Source organism: Sphaerodactylus townsendi, linkage group LG01 (genome assembly GCF_021028975.2).
Source record: "Sphaerodactylus townsendi isolate TG3544 linkage group LG01, MPM_Stown_v2.3, whole genome shotgun sequence".
NCBI lineage: Eukaryota > Metazoa > Chordata > Lepidosauria > Squamata > Sphaerodactylidae > Sphaerodactylus > Sphaerodactylus townsendi.
The window spans coordinates 193,448,140-193,472,581 of record NC_059425.1 but is presented as its reverse complement, the minus strand read 5'-3'; the positions used below and the strand labels follow the sequence as shown (position 1 = coordinate 193,472,581).

The 24,442-nt window shown below is 47.0% G+C and overlaps 1 protein-coding gene across 1 annotated transcript in view; it reads left to right on the top strand.

The window, feature by feature from the left end:
* Nucleotides 1-23,671, top strand: part of RUNX2 (RUNX family transcription factor 2) — a 190,519-nt gene extending 166,848 nt beyond the window's left edge. The window contains exon 4 of the mRNA XM_048502910.1: nt 22,559-23,671. Coding sequence (XP_048358867.1) covers nt 22,559-23,262 — 704 coding nt within the window. The 3' untranslated portion in view covers nt 23,263-23,671. The remainder of the gene's footprint in view (nt 1-22,558) is intronic.
* Nucleotides 23,672-24,442: the final 771 nt, after the last annotated feature.

Here is a 24,442-nt window from a genome sequence, read left to right as displayed (position 1 = left end):
TCCCATCCCATAATAGTTACTCTATTGGTCACCATTTCAGAATGATCAAAAGGTCTGGGGAGATCCCCACACTGGCATCTTTTTTTAATTCTCACGGTTAAAGTCGATTGTTGGAACAGTGAATCTGGTGAAATTCAGAAGCCTTTTCAAAGATTTATCGCTGGCAAAAGATGCCCATCCAAGGCAACAAGCCACTCCCCAAATGGAAGTCACATGGCAACAAGAACAACAAAAAGGTGGGGGGGGGAGGGGCAGTCAAAATGGTGGATAGCTTGGAATAGGGAAGCAAAAAACCTCAGGGAAAAATGGCGAAAACAGGAAAACCCCACTGTGAACCAAAGCTAGAAAACTAACTGCTTCTCAGCTGTGGGGGTAAGTAGTGCAGGCATAAACGGTCAGGGACTAAAACTCATTAAGCACAAAAGCAATAGTTTATTTTAACTGTGGTTTGTTACTGAAGCCAGGATTCGACTCACTCGTACCCTGGTTTGCTTTGGTAAATGCTTGCCTTTGTTGTCTTCTCTCTACAGTCTTGGGCGGTGTCTGTCTCCAGGGAACTAGCCAGCATTGAACCAGGCTTAAGCCCGGCTGCCTGCATTTGAGGGATGCAGCAAACTTGTCAGCAGACAAGCATCTGCCATGGCCCAGCCACACCCCGTCCACAGCGCCGTCACACCCCCTTGTCCCATTGGCGCCAATTGTGGACTGTGGTGGACTGTGGTTGTGGAGACAAGAGTGCACAGGTGGGGGGGGGTTCTCATTTGCAGTCCCATATTGCAGCCCTGTGGGTCCCATCATGGTTTTTGCTGGCGTAATTTTGCGCCAGAAAAAAAAGGGTCGTTCCTGGCTCAAAAGGGCTTAGAGAGCCGACTAAAATCAACCCCACCTCTAGGAATGCCCCTTTTGGCACCAGCGCAAGAGTTGCGCTGGTGCCAAATGGGGCATTCCTAGAGGTGTGCCATCATGACATCTGCACCTGTGCCTCTGTTTAGTACTCCCATGCCATTCCTTGGCACTGCTGCATGTGCCCCAGTGCTGACATAAATGCCCCTTATAGCAGCAGTGGCGTAGGAGGTTAAGAGCTCGTGTATCTAATCTGGAGGAACCGGGTTTGATTCCCAGCTCTGCCGCCTGAGCTGTGGAGGCTTATCTGGAGAATTCAGATTAGCCTGTACACTCCCACACACGCCAGCTGGGTGACCTTGGGCTAGTCACAGCTCTTCTGAGCTCTCTCAGCCCCACCTACCTCACAGAGTGTTTGTTGTGAGGGGGGAAGGGCAAGGAGATTGTCAGCCCCTTTGAGTCTCCTGCAGGAGAGAAAGGAGGGATATAAATCCAAACTCCTCCTCCTCCTCCTCCTCCTCCTCCTCCTCCTCCTCCTCCTCTTCTTCTTCTTCTTCTTCTTCTTCTTCTTCTTCTTCTTCTTCTTCTTCTTCTTCTTCTTCTTCTTCTTCTACTGGTAGTCCCCCCTCTCCAATTGCACTATAAACCTGCCCTGTGTTTTAGGAGTCAAAAAATGAAAGTTTTAAGCGAAAGGTTTTGAGAGGCCTCCCTCCCCGACCCCTCTAGATTTGACTAGATTTAGCAATGAAGGAAGGGAAGTGTTTTTACTGTTGACTTTTCCATGGCCTTTAACAGCTGGAAAGAACTCAGAGATGGTAAAACGGAAGTGCAGCGGGAGCAACTTCACTAAAATCCATGGAAAAGAAATCACTTTGGGTTAAGCGAATTCTGTTTCATCGGAGATGAGGCCCTTTCACGTCATATTTAGGCAGCTGAGGGTAGCAATCAGGGTGTTGGCAAGGGCTTTTAAAAATATTAGGTTCCCCTCGATAGCAGTGGTTTTGACACACAAAATCCAGAATAAGAGACAAACCCCATGTAATACTTTTTTATTGTGTTCAACCAAAACAAAGCAAAATATTGGGCAAACTTTCCGGCTCATCCTGTCTTTGTCGAGCTAGATATTAATTAAAATTTAAAATGAATGAGGGGAAAAAAGCAGATTTACCAGGTCAAGATTTTAAAAGACTGTCTTCTCAGCCTGTGGTGCTGATTGGATGCTGACTGGCTACAGTTTGATTGCTGTAGATGTTAGATTACAGCAAATTCTAGAACCGTGGTGGCAAACCTTTGGCACTCCAGATGTTATGGACTACAATTCCCATCAGCCCCTGCCAGAAGAAGAAACAATTCTGTTAGGAGACTTTTTTGGCTTCTTTCTGTGGCCTACTGAAGGCAAGGGGGTGAGGGTTGGGAGTGTTTAAGAGTGATGTCACTTCCTGAAAATACCTGGAAGTGATGTCTGCACAGCATGACATCAATACGATGCTTTAGAATTCAGGCAAAACTATATGACCTTACCATAGAATTCTGTCCAAATCTAGAGCATCACATTAACATCACTTTGGAATATTTGCCTGAAAGACTGTATAAATAGGGGTGAAGGAGGGGGTGAGCTGCATGAATTGTCTTAGGGCACCACAAGGCTGAGGTGCCCCAACCTCTTAGTTTGTATTTCCTAAGGTTATTGGCCAAACAAGATTGTGCCTATCTGACCTTTCACCTTTGACTTCCAAATCTACAGCATCAGATAGGCATCTCACTTGCCCAGCTAGTGAATTAGACATTCATTGTTTCTAAGCGTGGTGTGGTGGTTCAGAGTGGTGGACTCTAATCTGGTGAACCAGGTTTGTTTCCCCGCTCCTCCACATGAAGCCTACTGGGTGACCTTGTGCTAGTCACCATTCTCTCCAAACTCCCTCCGCCCCATCTACACAAGGTTGTGGGGAAGGAAGGGAAGGGAAGGAGTTTGTAAGCCACTTTGAGACTCCTTGCAGGAGAGAAAGGCAGGGAATAAATCCAAACACTTCTTCTAATGGATTAATGATCATGAAACACTACATGCTAAATTATATAATACATTTATTATGCTGGTATTCCAGGTATTTATGTCAGAACATGTGTAAATGTTTAGATGAGCAAAATCTAAATGGCAGCTGGACCCTCCTTCTAACAGGTGCCGTGTGCAGATTAGTACCGAGTGCAAAACCTGATAAGGTGAGGGCACCTGATTGGTACCACTTTTGTATATAGTTAGCACAGACAGCAGTGTGATGTGTGCCTAGAAATACCTGTGGTCTGGCGAAGCACTTTGTTAGTAGATAGCAATAAATAGAACTGCACTGGTGACTGTGTGTCTATCAGTTCTTGTCTACATTGCGTCCTACAAGGTGGTCTACTCCGAGTAAAGCCGCTGCTTCAACAATTTATCTGCTGACAGAATGGGGAGGGGGGGTCACAGAAAGAAAGCCCCAATGCTATTGGTTTGCTCTGGACTCTGAGTTATCTTACCTCTCTGGATACCAGTTCGGAGGGTCTGGGTAACTATACATACCCTCCAAGCCAGTGTTGCAGGTTCTGCAATACAATGGAAGAACAGCAGTGGTGGGATTCAGCTGGTTCAGCCCAGTTCGGCTGAACCAGTTGTTAAGCCCCCCACCCCACCCCCGGAAGAGGGAGCGATGGGCCTGCGCCGCCAGCTCAGAGGCGCGCAGTCCGATCAGCGGGCCTGGCCGGTCCCCCTTCCCCGGCAAGAAGGCACAGCTAGGAAAGTAGGCAGCAGCAGGGGCGGGGGCAACCGGTGGGTTGAAGGATTAGAATCCCACCACTGAAGAACACCTACTTTGCTTGTGGAAAGTACCACATTCAACCATCAGTGCCTTTAGTTCATCAGCTAAGAAAAGCACAGCCTTTCCTTAAATACCAGTTGGTAGGAGAGAGACGTGGAAAGGGGAACCTATTTTCTTTTGATACTGGAATATGATGTGCATCAGTTATTTTGGGAAGAAGCCCAAAAAATACTTGGGGGAGACGCTTAAACTTCAGATGAAGCCACAGGTTTATTTTATTGGGCAATTTCAGTTCTGCCAAATATTTGTAGTGTAAAGAAATCATAAAAATCTGCTGGTGGTCCCCGTCCGGTGGGTACTCCTCGCATTTTTCAGGAAGTCGTATGAACTGTGACATGAATGTTTGATCTATTAGCTTAAAAACAAATTAACGTCTTCAAGAGAAATAAATGAAATATGGATGGTAGAACTAAAATTTCTCTTATCTCAGGGAGACCAAGAATTTTTGCCGGAGGGCTTTATTTGCCTTTAATTAACGTCGCTTGGATTTCCTCTGCTAGTTACACACTCGTTTCGTCTGTCTCTGTTGTGAAGTATGTCCCTGTTAATGATTATCCTTGTCAGATATGTATTCTGGTTACAAGCACAGTGTAAAAATAATCGAGTTTGTTTTAGCAAATCTTCAAAAGGCTGCCTGAGCCCATGCCTTATCTGTCTTTGGAGTTGTGATTTTTTTTGCAACCGTCTGGGATCAGGAACGGGCATCCACCAAAGCGCTTAAAATATGCATAAGGCGGGTGAAAGGTCGGAAGAATTTCTGAGAAACCTTCCCGACGAACTAGATCTGTTTAAGTCAGATCTTTCATAACTATCAGCTTGGCTTGGCACTGTCAAGAATGTTCACTGGTTTGGAGAGGAAGTAGAGGTAGAGGAAGAGATGGTATGAATCTTGGAAATTTCAGTTCAGTTTCATTATTCCATCTTTTGGTACTGCTGTTGTTAAAGCAAACTGCAGTATTCATAGAGGTTCGGTTACGTTAGCCAAATTCTTTCAATATCTGGGATCCTGGCTCAGTGGCTAATCTTCAAAAAGCTTTTTGGTCCATATCCAGAAAAATCCTTTTTTAATTTTATTTATTTATATTTATTATTTTTATTTATTATTTCAATTTGATATACCGCCCCATCCCCTAAGGGCTCTGGGCGGTATACAGTTTAATACCAAAATCACATCAACAATCAATAAATGCTGATAAAATCATAAATTACATCTTAGGTAAAACATTTTAAACATCCAGTAACTCCACAGCTTCACAGATCCAATTATCAATGGCCCTTTCCCCACTTACCCTTTTCCGAGGGCAATTCCCAGCGCGCGGCATCCCTGGCGCGCGCCCGGGCATCCCCACGACCCCGCGCTTTGCGCGGGGTCATCAAAAGGCGCCCTTTGAAAGAGCGCCAGGAATGCCTCGCGCTGAGGGGCGCGACAGCAGCAGCGTCGGGGCGGCTGCGCTGTCGCCGCCCCTCTCAGTGGGGAGTGCCGAGGGACCCCACGCTACTCTCCTCGAGTAGCGCGGGGCTTAAGGTAAGTGGGGAAAGGGCCAGTATCAGTATCATTTTAGAGTGTTTTGTTTTTCTCTCAGTGGGAGCAGCAGTGGCGTAGGAGGTTAAGAGCTCGTATATCTAATCTGGAGGGACCAGGTTTGATTCCCCGCTCTGCTGCCTGAGCTGTGGAGGCTTATCTGGGGAATTCAGATTAGCCTGTGCACTCCCACACACGCCAGCTGGGTGACCTTGGGCTAGTCACAGCTTTCTGGAGCTCTCTCAGCCCCACCTACCTCACAGGGTGTTTGTTGTGAAGGGGGGAAGGGCAAGGAGCTTGTAAGCCCCTTTGAGTCTCCTGCAGGAGAGAAAGGGGGGATATAAATCCAAACTCCTCCTCCTCCTCCTCCTCCTCCTCCTCCTCCTCCTCCTCCTCTTCTTCTTCTTCTTCTTCTTCTTCTTCTTCTTCTTCTTCTTCCTCTCAACTACTCAGAGCTTTCTCAAGATGGTTGATGGCACCCAAGAAAGTTTTTGACTTTGATGTTTTAAGAAGAAAAGTGGTTTTTATCAGAGGCATACCAGGAGAAAATGGTGCCGGGGAAACACTTGCTCAAGCACCCCTCGTGCCCCACCGTGCCCCACTTATGGCAGTCAGTGCACCCAGCCAGGCCGGGCTGCTCCTTCAGCCAGTGAAGGAGGGCGGCGGCGGTCCCGGGCAGTCTGGCGGGGCCGGGCTAAGGGGCGCCTGGCGGGCCCGTGGCATGCTCTTGGCCCAGCCAGGCTGCTCCTTCAGCCAGCAGAGAAGCAAGGTGGTGGTCCCGGCCAGCAGAGGGGGGAGTGCTGTGGTGGGCCGTTTCTCCACGGGAGGGGCGTGGTGGCGATTTTGCGTGCCCATGTGATCTAATGTGTCCTCTGGCAGATATGTGGAGTCATGTGACCTCTGGCAGATATGCCCCTGGTTTTTATACCTTACTTTTCTCTACCATAAGGAGTCTCAAAGTAGCTTATTAATCACCCCCCATCCCACAACAGGCACCTTGTGAGATGGAGGGGCTGAGAGAATTCAGAGAGAATTGTGACTAGCCCAAAGTGGCCCAGTAGGCTTCAAGTGGAAGAGTGGGGGAAACTAACTCGGTTCTCCAGATTAGAGTCCACCGCTCATGTGGAAGACTGGGAATCAAACCCAGTCCTCCAGATTAGAGTCACTTCACTATGCTGAATGGATTTTTAAACCTGCCAGCTGTCCGGCCATAAAAGATCTTAAACACCTCATGCTGCTGGCTACAGCTGAAAAGACATTGATGGATAAGGCACATTATAAGATGGATCCAGTAGGTATATGTCAAGTGTAATGCATGTTTCCATGAATTAAAAGTTCCCCTGGAGTTACATCTAAATCACATGATCAGCTTAGAATAAACTCGCTCATGCTGCAAATGTGACCTGTGCTGATATATAGAAAGGCCAAAGTTGCCCTATTCCCATGTACCGTGTTTCCCCGAAAATAAGCCCTATCATGATTTTTCAGGATTTTTGGAGGATGCTTAAAATACAAGCCCTCCTCCAAAAATAAGCCCTACCAGTAGTTGCAGATCACGAATCGTGGACAATGCCCTGTGCTCCCTGCCAATGAGGATGCAGATTGTGTCACACATGACGGGGAAGCAACAGGGAAGCCGAGAGCCCGCCTTAATGAAATGTGAAGATACCGTATTTCCCCCAAAATAAGCCCTACCCTGAAAATAAGCCCTAATGCATCTTTTGGAGCAAAAATTAATATAAGACCCTGTCTTATGTTCAGGGAAACACGGTATCACCCACTGCTTTCAGGAGAACATGGAAGATCCAACTGTGCATTATGAGAGCACTTTGACTTCATGGTCATAATTTGCTTTCACTTTTTTAACTTGGAGACACAAAACAAAATGCGTGGCGGCAACAAAAAACACGGAAATATATTGGCTCGTTGGGTTTAACTTGCTCAGAAAGGAACATTTTATCCAAGGATACTTGATGTGGTCTTCAATTAAACAACCCCAGGAATTCCCCTCTCTGAATTTCTGGGCAGTAGCTTAGATGAATGATGGCTTTTATAGATGGTCTTTTCATCTGTGGATATCAAAGCACTTTGCAATGACTGATCAGCCAAACTGATGTGATCAACTGCTGGTCTGAAACCACCTTTAAGGCTGGCAGGGTCCGGGTGCCATCGCAGCTGGCACATCACACATTGCCCAACCCATGGCAAATGTTTTTGCCCATTTGGGATGTGTGCGGAGAAATGCCAGCAAGGAAAATTCTACCAATGCCGAAAAGCAATTAGGAGACCATCTTTGGTGGTTTATTTATGCAGCACACATTAAAAAGACCAAAAGATTCTTCAGACTCCTGGTCAATAGTCTGAATCCATCTCAGGTCAACAGCCCATGAAAGGGGCTCGAAGGAAGTAGGGTTGGGCATTCCAGCCGCACAGACAGGTATGGGTGTCTCGGAGAGAGCCATCCTGCTGTGTTTTCAGTGAGGGATGGAAAAGGGTAAACAGATGAGAGTGGTGTCTTCATTCCCCTGTGAGCTGGACTATGATGGCTGCCATGAATGTCCCACTGCGAACCAACCTTCAATCATGAACACACGAAGCTGACGTTGTGAATCAGCCCTCACAATTATAGGAATGTGTGCACCATCAGGTAGTAATAATCACACTGCTCTGCACTTGAAAGCTAAAAGATTAAAACACCCTACAGCACAGGTGTCAAACTCGTGGCCCTCCAAATGTTATGGACTACAGTTCCCATCATCCCCTGCCAGCATCATGCTGGCAGGGGATGATAGGAACTGTAGTCCATAACATCTGGAGGGCCGCGAGTTTGACACCTATGCCCTACAGGTTCCAAACATAACTTTCAACACTTCTTTTTACTCACTGGCATACAGGACAAAATATCAGGCATACCCAGATGCCTTCACAATAATTAAATATTGTGTTTCCCTGAAAATAAGACAGAGTCTTATATTAATTTTTGCTCCAAAAGATGCGTTAGGGCTTATTTTCAGAGGATGTCGGGGTTTTTTCATGATTTTGCCCCCCCCCCCCCGCCCCACGTGACAAGATCAGCTGTGCCGGGGAATCTGTAACTAGGACTTCTTTTTGGAGTAGGGCTTCTATTTCAAGCATCCTCCAAAAATCCCAAAAAATCATGCTAGGCCTTATTTTCGGGGTAGGTCTTATTTTCGGGGAAACAGGGTATATACAAGAAAAGTGTGTATTGGGCCAACTGCCTTTACAAAGAAAATCCACGAGAAGCAATAACACTTCCCGATTTCACCTGGCTTCATCAAGCTATTCCTGTAAATAATAGATACAATTAAAAAAAAATCAGGTGTGCATACATCCATCAGTCTGATGCCCTCAAATAACTATAATATCTGGGGTGGAAGTCACTATAGTCAAACCCCTAGGACCGTGGTGGCGAACCTTTGGCACTCCAGATGTTATGGACTACAATTCCCATCAGCCCCTGCCAGTGCCAAAGGTTCGCCACCACTGCTCTAGGATCACAGTATATGTGTGTTGTCTTTCCCTGACTGTGGTTTCTACTGCTTTCTCTTATCTCCGCTCCGTCTTTAAAGGATGCCTGATATTTTGTGCTGTACACCAGTGAGTAAAAAGAAGTAGTTCTTAATTTTTTTTTCTAAGCTGTGGGGTGTTTCCATCCTTTAGCTTTTGGGCGCAGAGTGGTGTGATTGTGTTGAATCAAAATCAGTGCTCTCTACTCCAAGTGGCAGATTCTGGCAGACTCACGCCTCCTGCTATCTGGTCCTTTTAAACTGGGATTTAACCTGGGATGTTCTTCATGTGAAGCAGACGCTCTATGGCTGAAGCCCTGCTGTTCCTTTCCCCCTGAGCAGTATTTCAAGGAGCAGTGGCATCATTTGAGGTCTTCCGTGGGATCCAAGCCTGGCAAAAATCTACTCCTGTGATCCGTTACTGTCTGGATCTTCTCTCAAATGTTCTGCTTGCTCACTCAACTTAGTGGCCATTTTCCTCTGCAGTCCACGGAAATGGGGGCACCTTGAGTGAACCTGCGGCTTGGGATGAAGGCTTTTTCCGCACAAACCAAATAAATGTTTTGAGGCAGGAAATAAAATGTTTCTTCCATGGAGTTCCGTGTGGCTTTTAGTCCAAAACATTATATTTCCTGCCTCAAATTCCTGCCTTATTTGCATGCTGTTCTCTAAGTTTCTTTTTTGAAAATGGATTTCCGGAAGCGTTTCTTTTGTGAAACTGTTTTCACGGCCTGTGCGGATCTTTTAAAAAACATTTCCCATGCTGCTCTGCAGTCCCTAGGCTTTCTTGTTGGCACCATTTTCTGGACTCACACTGGCAGTCTCATGCTGTATTTCTGTAGCTTAAAATTTTTTATTTTGGGGGAGCATTTCTACCTAGCTATGTAGACACGATCCCAAGAGAATCACAGCCTGGGGCTTTGAAACCTCATAGCATCAGATCTACAGATCTGTTTTCTAAAAAATTGGAATGACCACAAAATGGCAGCCAGGGAGCGTTTTCAAGGAGGTAAGTGCAGACAAACGGGGTTTTGAAAATGCTTGCAAAACATTTTCAGGGGCTTGTGTGGAAAGGTGCCTTCCTTCACTGCCATCCCGCATGCTATTAGTAGATAAGTACATGGAATAGTAACATAATAAATATATCATGTAATTTACTATGTGGTATTTAATGTGGTATTAAATCTCTGGTGCTGAGCAGAGTTGGCCTTGGCAAGTGTTTGGATGGGAGACCACCAAGGAGTATCAAGATCATGACATGGAGGCAGGCAGCGGCCAGCCTTCTCTGAATGTCTCTTGCATGGAAAACACCACTAGGGGGTGCCATAAGTTGGACGTGACTTCTAGTCCAGCCCCGTGCCCAATGCAGGATCAGTCCAGACGCTCGGTCAGGGTGGCTAAACATTACGCTGTATAGAATAAACTTGAGATTTTGAGAGCCAGAAGACATGAACAAATATCACACACACATTTTATTGTTACATGCAAATTTTGTTACAAACCTTTTATATAAATGTTAAGAAGTAGATATAAGCAATAATGATTGTTCATGTATTTTTATTTTTATTAATTTTTATTAACGTTCAGTTAGATTGCCAAAACTAACAACAAAAGGGATAAAATAGATATTTCTAGTGATATTTCTTTAGTAGTTACACCAATGTGTACATCTCACTAAATGAGTAATATTTCAACCCATAATAAATTGGAATACAATTCTATTTTTGTTCTCTCAGTAACAACTCAAAATAGATTTCAGATTCAGAGACCTGTAAAGCTGAACACACTCAGACAAAGCTAACTTTAGAAAAGGAACTTTATGTCGCCCTAACTACAGGGTGCTGGAACTGGGGATTCTTGTCCTCAGTTCCAGTATTTAAACTATTTACAAAGACAGACAGCAACCAATCAACTCTTCCACTCCTCCCAGCTCCTGGTCTCCCATTGGCTCTGAAGCTCTGGTGGAATGTAGCTTCTCAGTTTGTTTTCCCGCACTTTTTGGGAAAAGGCGGGAACCGGTGCATGTTGGGAGTTGCAGTCCTGACAGAGACCTTTATTAGGCATATACAACACAGGGAGAGTAAAGAATAAATCCAGTAGGGAACAGTAAAAGTAATATGGTCAGCAGTCAAGGGAACCTAGTTCAAAATGCGCAGCAAAAATGTGGCTACGATTTCCGCTATTTCAGCCTCAGGATTGTTGAGAGGGAAAATCATCTTTGCATTGATAGGAAGATCTGAGAATCCAACTGAGAATCCAACCGAGGTTAAGGCAGAGAGGTCCGGCCTAAAGCTGTCATACTTCGGGCAGGAGAGCAAGATGTGTTCAAGGGAGTCGGAGTAAGTAGGGCAGAAAGAACAGTGTTGATCATGTCGAGGGATGTTTAAGAACCGGCCTTGAAGTAAACACGATGGAAAGGAATTGCATCTTGCTCTTGAGAATGCCCATCTGAGTTTATGGTTAGGAAGTTGGTTCAGATAATGGGCAACACAGAGCTTTTGGGGAATAATCCCAAAGTACAAGGGCGAACAGGAACTCGGTTCAAAAGATATTGGCCCTTTCCCCACTCACCGTTTGCTGCGCGCTACTCTCGCCGAGTAGCGTGGGGTCCAACTGCACTCCCCACTACAGGGGCGGCAACAACGCAGCCGCCCCGACTCTGCTGCTCTTGCGCCCCCTCAGCACAGGTCATTCTGGCGCTGCTCAAAACGGCGCCTTTTGATGACCTCGTGCAGAGCGCGGGGCAGTGGGGAAGCCCGGGGAACACGACCCTCACGCTAAAAAGATCCTGGACCAGATGAAACGGACGTCATTTTAAAAGTGGGGAAACGGCCATTGATATTCCTGCTCAAATTTGTTTTTTAGTTGAAGATAAACCTCATTGGCAATCTGACTGATACGTTGTCAAGACTGTACAAATTACAGGGGCTATGGGCCCTGGGACATTTCCTGCCCCTTCCGCCCTCCCTGCATGGCAACACATCCAGGGGTCAAGGATGCACACAGCATGAGCCAGGCCAAGAGAGTGGGGAGACCCTCACCACCGACCATCCTCTCCATGTGGATGTGAGCTGCACATTATATGGCAAAGAGCCGCATGTGGCTCATGAGCCGCCGTTTGGCCATCCCTGCTCTCAGCCCTGGGCCCCAGAGCACCTTAGCAAGTGTTCAGCCACTGCTTGAAGACCGCCAGTGAGGGGGAGCTCCCCCCCGGCAGCCAATTCTACTGCTGAACTACTCTTACTTTTTAAAAAAAGGTTTTTTCCAGGCACTATAACAGTGATGGCGAACCTTTTCGAGACCGAGTGCCCAAACTGCAACCCAAAGCCCACTTATTTATCACAAAGTGCCAACACGGCAATTTAACCCGAATACTGAGGTTTCAGTTTAGAAAAAGCGGTTGGCTCCGAGGCATGTGTTACTCGGGAGTAAGCTTGGTGGTAGTTGGTGGCTTTGCTTTGAAGCAACCGTGCAACTCTTCCAACGGGTGAATCATGGCCCTAGGTGGGTTTACTCAGAAGCAAGCCCCATTGCCAGCAACCAAGCTTACTCCCAGGTAAAGGATCGCGCTTTAGTTCTTTGCATGAAAATCAGTGGGGTTTAACAGCACTTAACAGGGTTACCTACACTGCTTCCCCAAAATTAGGTCTTAGGTTTAATGCTAATAATTGAGCCCAGCAGCCCAGGCCAGCCTAGATGTGTGTGTGTGTGGGGGGGGGGGGGGCGATTTCCCCTCCACATGATGAACTCTGTTTGTGCATGCCCACAGAGAGGGCTCTGAGTGCCACCTCTGGCACCCGTGCCATAGGTTCGCCACCACTGCACTATAAAGAGGTGGGCCTGCAACTATGCTACCATCCACTTCAGTTGCATGAATTGTAAAAAGCAAAAACAGACAAATGTAACATAACAGATGGTTGTCTGTGAGTCACAAACGTTCCCACAAAGTGGATGGAAAAAATAACAGCGTCTGCCACTGATGGCAAGATCTGATTTGTTTCATCTCACAAAATCCTAGATTATGTCGAGTTGTGTTGCCGCCTTCCCGCATGTTTTCAAAAATAATTTTGTCGTGTTTTCATTCTTGGAGGTTTTTGTTGATGTTAGTAACAGCAGATTACCCTCCGGCCTTCTTTCGAGTCATCTCAATTAGGAGGACTGGTCAAAAAAATTTCCAGCAAAACTTTGTTTTGAGAACTTGTAAGACATTATTTCTTCTTAAAATAGTTTAGTTGGACAACAGCTTACAAAAACAATCTGGACTAACTGTTGTTTGGGAAGTTTTGTTTGGGACAGTAATCTGGGCAGATGTCCGGCAGATTTATGGACATTTGTCCAGTATATATACCAGTATATATAAAAGACTAAGCCTAGAAGGTGGAGGCGACTCACTTCCAGCCAGACACCATGCTCAATACACTTCCAGCCAGTTGCCACACATGATTCACTTCCAGCCAATTGCCACACAGAGATGGATTAGAGGCGGGGCTTACCCAGAACTGGTAAAAACTAACACAAACAAAACAGCAGACTGCGGCAGTTACGTGCTGTGTACACCGCAGACTGCATTGCTTCTGGGATCTGATGAGACTGGGCTAGCTTGGACCATTCAGGTTAGGGCGCCCCAGGTAACCCCAAGGTGTAACTTGGGGGGCATTTTTAGCTGTAGGAATGTGAGAAAGTGCTCTTCTACAATGCTTTTAAAGAATACTGGGACTAAAAAGAGAAGGGGGTCCACGAAGCTATATTTAAACCCTAAAAATCTCTTCTTACTAAAATAAACGGAAAAGTTCATTGACTCAGGTTGACTCAGCCTTCCATCCATCTGATATCGTGAAAGCTGAAACACTGTTTTTGCGTTGAAATGGATGTCCTCTCCTCCCACCACCATTTTATCTTGTTTCATATCCTAAGGTTGCCAAGTCTGGTTGGGAAATTCCTAGTGTTTTGGGGAGTGGAACTTGGGGACTGCAGGGTCTGGAGAAGAGCAGGACTTCAGTGGGGTATAATGCCCTAGAGCACAGGTATAACGCCCTAGAGCATAGAAATAACGCCCTAGAGCAGTGGTGGCGAACCTTTGGCACTCCAGATGTCATGGACTACAATTCCCATCAGCCTCTGCCAGCATGGCCAATTGGCCATGCTGGCAGGGGCTGATGGGAATTGTAGTCCATAACATCTGGAGTGCCAAAGGTTCGCCACCACTGCCCTAGAGCACAGGTATAACACCCTAGAGCACAGGTATAACGCCCTAGAGCACAGGTATCAAACTCTCAGCCCTCCAGATGTTATGGACTACAGTTCCCATCATCCCCTGCCAGCAGGCAGGGGATGATGGGAACTGTAGTCCATAACATCTGGAGGGCCACAAGTTTGACACCTATGCCCCTAGAGTCTATCCTCCAAAGCATCCATTTCCTCCTGAGGAACTAATCTCTGTCATCTGAAGGTGAGTTCTAATTCCAGGAGATTTCCAGACCTCACCTGTAGGTTGGCAACCCTATCCAAGCTCCATAGCTGCCATTCTTCTCCAGGGAAACTGATGTCCTTACTCTGTAGACAACTGCAATTTCAAGAGATCTCCGGGCCCCACCTGGAGGTTGGCAACCCCCACTTACCATCCCATTTGTGTGGGTAGGACTAGAGGCTTCTTTTTGTCTCAGAGGACAATACCTCCTTCTCTGAAGGCCCTGCCTCTGACCTCATTCGCCTGTTGACTCATTGATGGGCTCTTGGAAAGCCATACCTCAGTTCTTCCCCATCACCACTCCGCCAGACTGTCTCTCCTCACATTCCTGGCAGCGTCCTGACTGTTTCAGACCTTGGAAGTTCTCATCGTCTTGGGTTTGCAGAGAGTACCCAGCTGGCTGAGTTCCTGAGTCTCCGGCCTTGTTGAAGGCCAAAAAACTCTCTCTTTTTACGGCTCTGCTCCGTTCCATGAGAGCTGATCAGACAGTCTTCCTTTCTCAAGCAAAGTGACCCTTTTGGACTCCCCTCCTTCCGGCACGCTGCACATTCCTGCTACTGCCAAAACGACCCACACCCCAATCGTCTACGAGCACCGTGAAGGAGAAGCGGATTGTCTCATGTTCGAGCCAAGCTCAGTGGGGTGTGTGGACCGAGTGCCCTTGTAAAACGTCTTTAATCTCTCCCTCTCTCTCCATCTCCAGCAAGCACGATTAAGACCGTCTTTCTTGCTTCTCTTCAATAAATCCTTTAGAGACACCCAGATCTGTGACCAGACATGTATGCCGAGTATGCAAACTCATGTCTGTACATCTGGATTTGTTGTTTCGGTTTGATCTCATATTTTATTTGTGAAGAGCATCGCCCACCCGTCAGCCAGCTACTTGGCTGATTTGACTCAGAGTCTGTGGCAAAGTCGACCCGGAAGGCACTTCTCGCAACCCGAAAGGCAGACTCAACCTCAGTCTGTGTGTTTCACAAAACACACTTTCTTTTTTTCAATAACTACTGCTCTCCATATAAGACATTTTAGGGCTTGTATCTGTTGATTTAATTCAGGGGAAAGCTGAAGTCAAGTAGGAGAATGTACATAGATTGTCCTCCCTAATACATTTTTAAAGAATGTGTGCGCTTGTGTGTATTTTTTTAAAAATGTATTAGGAAGGACAATTTATGTACATTTCCTTTTTAAAAAAAGATTCTCTCCTACTTGACTTCAGCTTTCCACTGAATTAATCAACAGAAACAAGCCCTAAAACATAGGTGTCAAACTCACGGGCCTCCAGACATTATGGACTACAGTTCCCATCATCCCCTGCCAGCTGTTGCTGGCAGGGGATGATGGGAACTGTAGTCCAAAACATCTGGAGGGCCGCGGGTTTGACACATGTGCCCTAAAACATGCCCCGATTGCCACTCCCAGGCCCGCTCCACACGGGCTAGCGAAACAGCTACACACTTGGGTAAATGGCCCCGGTGCAGCCCCAGGGCCATGCACAAGCTTCCGTGCGGGCGGCCCCACAGCTGCCACAGCTGTCTGAGGCACCTTCGCATGGAGGCGCATCCTTTTTGTTTTTAAATGTACCTTCCCTTCCCTGCACAGCTCCGCAGGGAGAAAGGGACGTGCCCCCATGGTCATGGCAACGCCCCGGGGCTGGAGGACAGGAGGCATGCCCCCTCATCCCTGCAGAGCTACACGGGGAGAGAAGGCAAGTCGACAAGAAAAAAGGATGTGCCTAAAAGTGGCGCCTCCCACCTGGTACCATTCACCTGGCAGCGGGCGCAAAACTATGCTTTTAGAAAAACTCGCTCATTTAGCGAGTTTCAAAAACACTGTTTCCTCACCAGTTAGGGGGGAAAGGCACAGCGCTGCGTTGTTTGGGAGGCGGCAGCTGTGCAAAGTTCTCCCCCCAACTGGTGTTTTTACCAGGCCCACGCCACTGTCTTGGCCCGTTTTTGGCCCATGCCAGTGGCTCCTAGTTCTTTAGGCTTGAATCTTGGGCTGATTCCACATGGGCCAAAAACAGCGGTGTGAAAACAGTATAAACCCTTTTACACCATTTAAAACCCTTTTACACCATTTTCACACCGTTTTCACACTGCTGGTTTTGGCTCATGCGGAATCAGCCTTGGATTCCACTCATCTTTAACCTTGTTGCTGTGCTGGCAAGTTCCCAAAATGGAGCTGCCCTTTTGGGTTCAGTGCCCATTCTGAGTGTAGTCGCCAAAATCCAGGTGGTCCCTGGAGACCTCCTGGGATCCCAATTGATCTTCACACTATCCAGAGCAGTTCCCCTGGGGGGGATGACTGCTCTGAAGGGCAAACTGTACGACACATTTGTGTGACATCCCTCCCAAGATCCCCCCTTCCACAGACGCTGCTCCCAAATCTCCAGGAATACCCCAAGCTGGAGTTGGCAGCCTTAATGTTAAGTCAAGCCAATTTCTATTCCATTTTCTTTTTTAAGCAAGACAATTTTAACTCCATTTTCAGAGGTTTTCCATGGGATCATACAGCAAATCTCTGTTTAGAAGCCTGCGGGTGTAATTCAAACAGGATTGTCAGGTGGCATGCTGCCTTAAGATGCAATACTCTTTCCATAAAGCAGAAGCGGCTCACCTTGCTTGAGATAATCCAGAAAAGATCAGGTATTCTAATAAACTGAATGTCTTTGTTTAGGGGGATGGGAAATCATATATAGCTAGGCCACACTGAGGTAAAATGTATAGACAAATTCAGCTATTGTTTTACAAAAGACACATTAGGGCCATTTCTGCATGGTCAAACTATCCCGGGGTGAGCATGAAAAATATCCCAGTTCAGCCGTGAATTCTGCATGGCTCCCAGTGCTAACACAGGCCTGCCCCTGTGCTGCCCTGCAATATTTCCCTTACCTTGGGATGTTCAAAAATCACCAGTTTGGCAGTTTAAAAAAAAATCCGAGGTGGCCCGCTGCCGTGCAAACACCACAGGAGTAGACCCAGCATATTTCCTCCGGCTTGCCACTTTCCTGCTGGCGTGAAGGGAGAGCCGTTCCCTCTGTCTTTAGAGCCGCCAAGGTGTGGATCAGGTAGGAAGGGGAAACCTGGGGCGGGGGCGGGAGAACCGTTCCTTCTCTCTTTTGTCAACAGGGTAAATACAGAAGACCCAGAGTATTACCTCCCGGTCCTACCTCGGCTCCTGGGAAGAAGTGGGGAGGCAGAAACTGGGATTTAATAGCCCCGGTATGTATGATCCTGGGTCTCCCCCAGTGTAAGCGTGCCGTGTGGAAACGACCTTTGACCACTTTTGTCCACAGGAATGTGGATTTTAAGTGGAGGCGTATACATACATGTGAAGAAAAAACTAAGTGCAACCTTGTGTGTGTGTTCTGTCATGTTGCAGCTGACTTACGGCAACCCTAGAAGCTGGTGTGAAGTCGGCCCGCGTGGGTCGCAAGGAAGAGGCGTATCGCAGCGATATCATCCAGTGGAGAGAAGCCAGCGGCTAATCTGCGGCTAATCTGCGGCTAATCTGCCGAGCTAGCGGTCCCTGGCACCTTTTATTAGGGTTTACAGGAGGCGGGTACGGAGGCGGGAGAGCGGGAGAATCCTGGGCGATACATGAGTCATAGGGACTGCGTACGTGCGGGAGGAAGCGTTCCTGTGTGGGCCTAATCCATACCTGGGGTTATGCACCTTTTGTCCCTTTGTCCAGGGCATCCCATTGACCATGAGTCATGGGGGTCTTGTGACAGATGAGCTCACCTGCCCAGAGGGCAACAGATGGCGCAGGCATTCCCATGCTCTGTCTGAAGCTCTGCTGGGTGAGACTGGCTCACCCCAACACTGGTGGAATCTCTTTTCCTTCACCTTGAATCCATTACTCCATGTCCTAGTCTCTGAGGCAGCCGAAAACAAGCCTCCTTCTGTAATGTCTGTATTGATGAGAAATGTAAGATGTCATCAGGAATATAGCCTACAGAATTAACTATAATAAACCTGTTTTTACAAGGGGAACAGCACATCAGAAATATAAAGATGTCCTCCTCTCCCTTAAGTGTTCTTAAAGAATCATGGTGATTTTACAATTAATTTTCTGTCTGAATATCCGAATTTAGCATGTATTGTTGGCGTTTATATATTTGTAGAAGAACACCACAAGTTTGTGATTTTTTTTAAATAATGTGGTCAAACTTGGCACATCATTTCTTAGCAGCTAAACATACTTTTTTATAACAGTGTCAGGACTTTAAATATAATTTTAAACGAGGTATAAATCATCAATGACTAAGAAACTCTTAATTTCGCTGACTTATTTGAATACTTGGAAAGGAACGTTGGGAAGATTTATTCCAATGATCTCAGATTTTGCCCAACCCAAGGACCCTCAGAACTGCAGTAGTGGTTTTTTTTTTAAAAAAAAATACAACAACCCTGAAAAGCTTCCCTGTGAAGGAAGGCAGGACAATCCACAGATGATCCCAGCTGGAGATGGTTTGACTTCAGGCTAGATAAAATTAATTATGCAACAAAAGCCAGCAGACGAGAACATGGTCTCCCAACACATCAATAGTGTTCTTTGGTAATGGATGAACTAAATCTATCAGTCTGCACGGTTCACTGGACAGATTATAGTCCAACCGCTACCCCCCAGGATTTCAGGTTAGGTCACTGTCCCTCATGGCTTTTGTACAAATTGAAAATGCTGCATCCACACCTATCGGAAATCTCAAACACCAACATTCCAGCTTATTGAGAAGAGCCGAGAACATCAGACAACATACAGACACATTTTCAGACCATAAGCCTTGTTGATTTTCCTCTCACTTCTCACATTATATTTCTTAGCATTTTTTAAAAAAATGTCACAGTGCATCCGTCAACCATCTGTTTCATCTCTTACCTTCTACTCTTTCCCTGTAAGGCTTTCTCTCCCTCGCCTCTGATCCCATTGTTTATCAACTGCTTTGTACATCTCTTGAGTTCATATAGCACACCTTCGCACTTTGCCTGGGACGGTTGAGAGAGGCAGCAGCAGGAAACCAGGTGGATCCTAGCAAACGTAGTCCAATTCAATTTGTATATTTCAACCAATTGATACAAGGGGACAAGTCTTGTAAAGTTAAGGACAACTCAGTAAACAATGATAAGTCAGTAGGACTGACTTGGCAAATGCTAGGGGAGGGCACCTTTAAAATTTGGACTAGTGGCCTGGGAAAATATGCTCTGAGGAACAAAGCTGAATACCAGAATCCCAAGAGAGGCTCAGATACGCAGATCTTACGTCCATGAGACCAGGAACCCATTACACACAACACAAGCCTTTATTGGCATATAAAACAGGACAAAATTTTAAAACAAAACAAGGTTAAGAAATACAGTTAAAATTACTAATTTCCAATATAAAATTTGCAACAGTTTCACAAAAGAGCACATCAGAGCTGTTCAGGAGATTGGGTATCTTATAACACTCATGCCACTGAGAACATTGCAAGAAAATGGAATTCATGTATTTCATGCGTATCTTATTGTATTTAGGGCATAGAAACAAAGAATGGTCAAGTGTTTCAACCGTAGTCCTATCACATGAACAAACTCTTTTAGAACGTTCCATATTCTTAAATCTTCCCTCCAGCAGAGCTGATGGCAGCACATTACATCTTGCAGTAGCCAAGGCTCTCCTCTGGGCGGGATTAATCAGCAGATGAAGATATGCTGCCATAATTCCACGCTCGCATGGGATTAATAATGTAGTCGGAGAACAGGTTGTCTTGGACCAGGAACCCATTAACCATTATACTGGGGGAGCTCACCCCCCCTGTGATGCATTGTTTCACGCAAACTGGGCCATGCATGGATGCACCAACTGAGTCACGTATGAGAAATCCATATACTGCCCAAATCAGTGAGCATGCATATCAGTGAGTATGCTTCCCATATGCATGGTTGGTGGGCTCCAAGTTGGCGTGGGCATTGCATGTGAGTTCCTATGTGGAGGCTGACAAAAATGGGTTGTGCTTGAAGAAGGTTGCTTCAATGCCCTTTGCTGGTGGATGTAACCTCTGAATCAGCTGTTGTTGTAATTCAGCGAGGGGGAGAGGAGTTTCTTACCTGCTTTCCCTGGCAAGCTACTGTGGCGCTCTTCGGCAAGAAGGAATTTCTGCACACTGTGTGATTGATGGGAGCCCCATGGCGCAAAGTGATAAGCTACAGTACTGCAGTCCTTTGATGCCAATGGAAATCAGTTTCAGGAAGCTGATCCAAGGCTGACTCAGCCTTCCATCCTTCCGAGGTCAGTTAAATGAGAACACAGCTTGCTGGGGGTAAAGCGTAGACAATTGAGGCAGGCAATGGCAAACCACCCCGTAAATATAGTCTGCTTAGTAAACGTCATGATATGTCATCACCCCATGGGTCAGTAATGACTTGGTTCTTCCACAGGGAATATTTTTGCCTTGATAAAACTGATAAAGAGTTTGAGGGATCTCAAAAGCTTTTGCAGTTGTTATTTTGTTGACCTTAATAAAAGGATGGCCCGGCTTCTGTTTCGGGGTTCTGCAACTGATCTGGATGGCCTGAGCTTGCCCGATCTCATGTCAGATCCATGCCTGACAGTGCTTAGATGTCTTGCTGTGTGGGGATTGCAAATGTTTCCTGTAAATGCTTTCCGGTTTCCCTCTCCCCTCCCTGGCAATTCCCTGGCGCCAGCCCTCCTGCGGGAAGGTGCAAACGTTCCCAGGTTTCTTGAAGCTCTGTAGTGCAAATGTTATACTCTCTTTGAAACACGTTTGGTGGGAATCGAATGGGGGGGAGGGAATTGAAGGATATAATCGCGGGATCTAAGTGGGAGAGCTTAGATTCAGCTTTCTCTGTTACTCTACGCGTTGTAGAAATAAACTGCTTTAGGACCTTCCTACGGTCTCTGTTACTTCCACGTTCGAGAGCCTGACAGTCCATTCATGGAAGCTAAGTGGGGTCAGCCCAGTTAGTGCGTAGATGGGAGACCACCAGTGAAGTCCAGGGTCGCCAAGCAGAGGACCATCCTACAAGATGGCTGTGGCTCGAGGGCATTTTCCACCAATCTCAAGGCTCAAGGAAGATGAAGGCTTGACGAGAAAAAAAGAATGTTTGATTTGCAATTAGAGGGAGCAGAAAAAAGGGAACGGAATCAAAATACTTAGGAATTAATCTGACTGGACCGAATGATACATTGTTTAGGGATAATTATAAAATGACATGGAAGAAGATGCAGGAAAATTTACAAAGATGGACTAAATTAACGATGTCTTGGTGAGGAAGAATCTCCACTGTGAAAATGAATAACCCCCACCAAAACTGATTTTTTAAATTCTAAAGGTTGCCAATCTATATCAGGGCCGGAGCAAGGGGGAACTTTTTTTTTTTGGATTTATATCCCCCCTTTCTCTCCTGCAGGAGACTCAAAGGGGCTGACAATCTCCTTGCCCTTCCCCCCTCACAACAAACACCCTGTGAGGTAGGTGGAGCTGGGAGAGCTCCGAGAATCTGTGACTAGCCCAAGGTCACCCAGCTGGCATGTGTGGGAGCGCACAGGCTAACCTGAATTCCCCAGATAAGCCTCCACAGCTCAGGCGGCAGAGCTGGGAATCAAACCCGGTTCCTCCAGATTAGATACACGAGCTCTTAACCTCCTACGCCACTGCTGCTCTCAGGGCGCTCCTGCCACGCCCACGCCCTGCCCCGGAACACCCCCACCCCCACCCTGGAACCCCCTACATCAGAACGCCCCCGCCACGCCCCTGCACCAACGCGCACCCAGTGCATCGCGCACACCTCTGCCCCCTTGGTGCTCTGCCTCTGATCTATATACCAGACAAAAATCTGACAGAATGGGGAAAAGGGACCTTGAGGAAATTTGGCGCTCCAGGATGTAAAGTTCCAAGTTCAACTTGACTTCAGTTCTCCGTTTTGCTGAATTTTTGCTGAGAGAGCCAGCGTGGTATAAAGGTTAAGAGCGATGGACTCTAATCTGGAGATCTGGGTTTGATTCCTCCCTCCTCTACTTGAGCACAAACTCTTATCTGGTGAATTGGATTTGGTTCCTTGCTCCTGTACATGAAGTCAGCCAGGTGACCTTGGGGTAGTTACAGTTCTCTCAGGAGTTTCTCAGCCCCACCTGCCTCACGAGGTGTCTGTTGTGGGGAGAGGGAGGGAAAGGCGTGTGTAAGCCTCCTTGAGACTCCTTTTAGGAGAGAAAGGCTAGGTATAAATCCAAACTCGTCTTCTTCTTGAATTTGAAATGTGTATTTTATTGTTGTAGAGTCTGTTGCTGTAGGTCTCGGGGCTTCATTGATTGATGCCCATGATGGTTGTTATTCTTTCTCTTGCAGACTCAGAACCTTGTACCCCTGATACACCCTCTGCCACGGCCTCCCCGTCATCTTCTGAAGAGCCTACCCCTCTCACAGCCCCTCCCTCTCCATCCCCGACGTACGACTGTGAGCCCCCCACCTTTTCGCCACCATTGTCGACCTGTGCCTTGGCCTTGAATACCGAAATGACCTCACAGACATCGACCTCTGCTGCACCTAACCCGTCCTCGGTGCCCATCTCCACCCTTCAGCCTGTGCTTCTGTCTACTCTTCCACCTGCCACCGCTGCCCCAGGTAACATTTACTCACCTGCAGGGGCTGCCATTTCCCCTAGCCATGCTCCACATCTCGTTGACTGGCTTCCCTACCTCGCTTCTGTGATGACCACCACCATGCGTGGCAAGGAAGAAGTGCAGCTGCCTAGTGGGACCAGCCTCGCGGAAAGCATGAAGAGGTGCGGAAGCACTTTGCTGCCTGTCCTGAGCGAGGGGGGGAGCGTCCAAGCCGGCTTCATCAAGCAGCAGCCCCCGGAATCCGTGGCCTCCCCTCCGCCTTTCTCGGACATCCCTCCGCATTCCGGTCAGGCTCCCGCGACGCTCAGGGACATCCTGGCAGAGCTGCAGACAATGAACGGCCACCTGGCCATCATCGCAAGGGCGCTCAGCCACCTGGCCTCATCCTTGGCTCCCCAGCAGGATTCTGCAAACACTCCAGGTCTGTAAGCGAAGGGCACCTCTAGGTAGGGTCCCGAACCGTTGGGAGGGAGCTGGAGTTCGCTTGGAAGTACAACTGATCTACAAGCAAAGATCAGTTCCGCTGGAGAAAACGCCTGCTTTGGAGGATGGATTGGATGGCACCATACCCCACTGAGACCAACCCTTCCCCACCCCCCCCCCCCTCCCCTTCCTAGATCCACAGGAATGTCCCTACCTGGAATCCCCTACCTCTAGGCCTTCTCATTTAATAGTCTCTTTGACAGACTTTTTTCAGGAAAGAAGATAATATGGAAGTGAGAAATGCAGCAGGTATTTGAAGGAATGGATAAGGAAAAGCTGCCTTCTTTTTCTACTTCTGCCGAAAAGCAGATCTGGAAACAGTTCTGGTGTTCAATAAAGTTGTTGATGTTCGTTAGATGTGTGTCCTCTTCTTTGCGATGTTTGAGAAGCCATTTTTTTCCTCCTTTTAAATTAACGCAAGTGTATTGTCGAAGGCTTTCATGGCCAGACTCAACTGGTTGTTGTGGGCTTTCCGGGATGTGTGGCCGTGGTAGATCTTGTTCCGAAATCTGTTAGATCTTTTTCCTAACATTTCGCCGGCATCTGTGGCCGGCATTTTCAGAGATGCGTCACAGAGAGAAGTCTGTTACACATTGTGTCCAGTGAGAAGGCCACAGATGCAGGAACATGATCTACCAGACCATGGCCACACAGCCCGGAGAACCCACAACAACCAGTAACGCAAACATTTTCACCATCATGGACTCCCAACAGATAAAATTGTGGTGGACCAAGAGTTGCAGTCTTCCAATGCTTGCCATGGCCTCAGCTGCTGTGCTGCTCTTAAGACCCTCATGGTCCGTGCTTTTTAACACTCAGACAGTGAAAGGAGCAGGAAATCAAGTGTAGGACAGTGTGGATTCCACTGCCTAGAGCTGACCACCACTCCCCCCACCCTCAGTCCCAGCCTCAATTTATGCCCAAAGCCCTGGAATCACTAGAAGTCCCAAAACCTTTATTAGGCATAAAACCGGTATGTGTCATGAATTTCAAATACAGTAAAAAGATCATTATTACACAACTTGCAGTACACAGAGTAAAAATGTAGCAACAGCTTCAGAGATTTTAGCATTAGAGTTATTTAGAAGCTTAGCCATTTTTACCTTATCAGAAAGAAGCATAAATC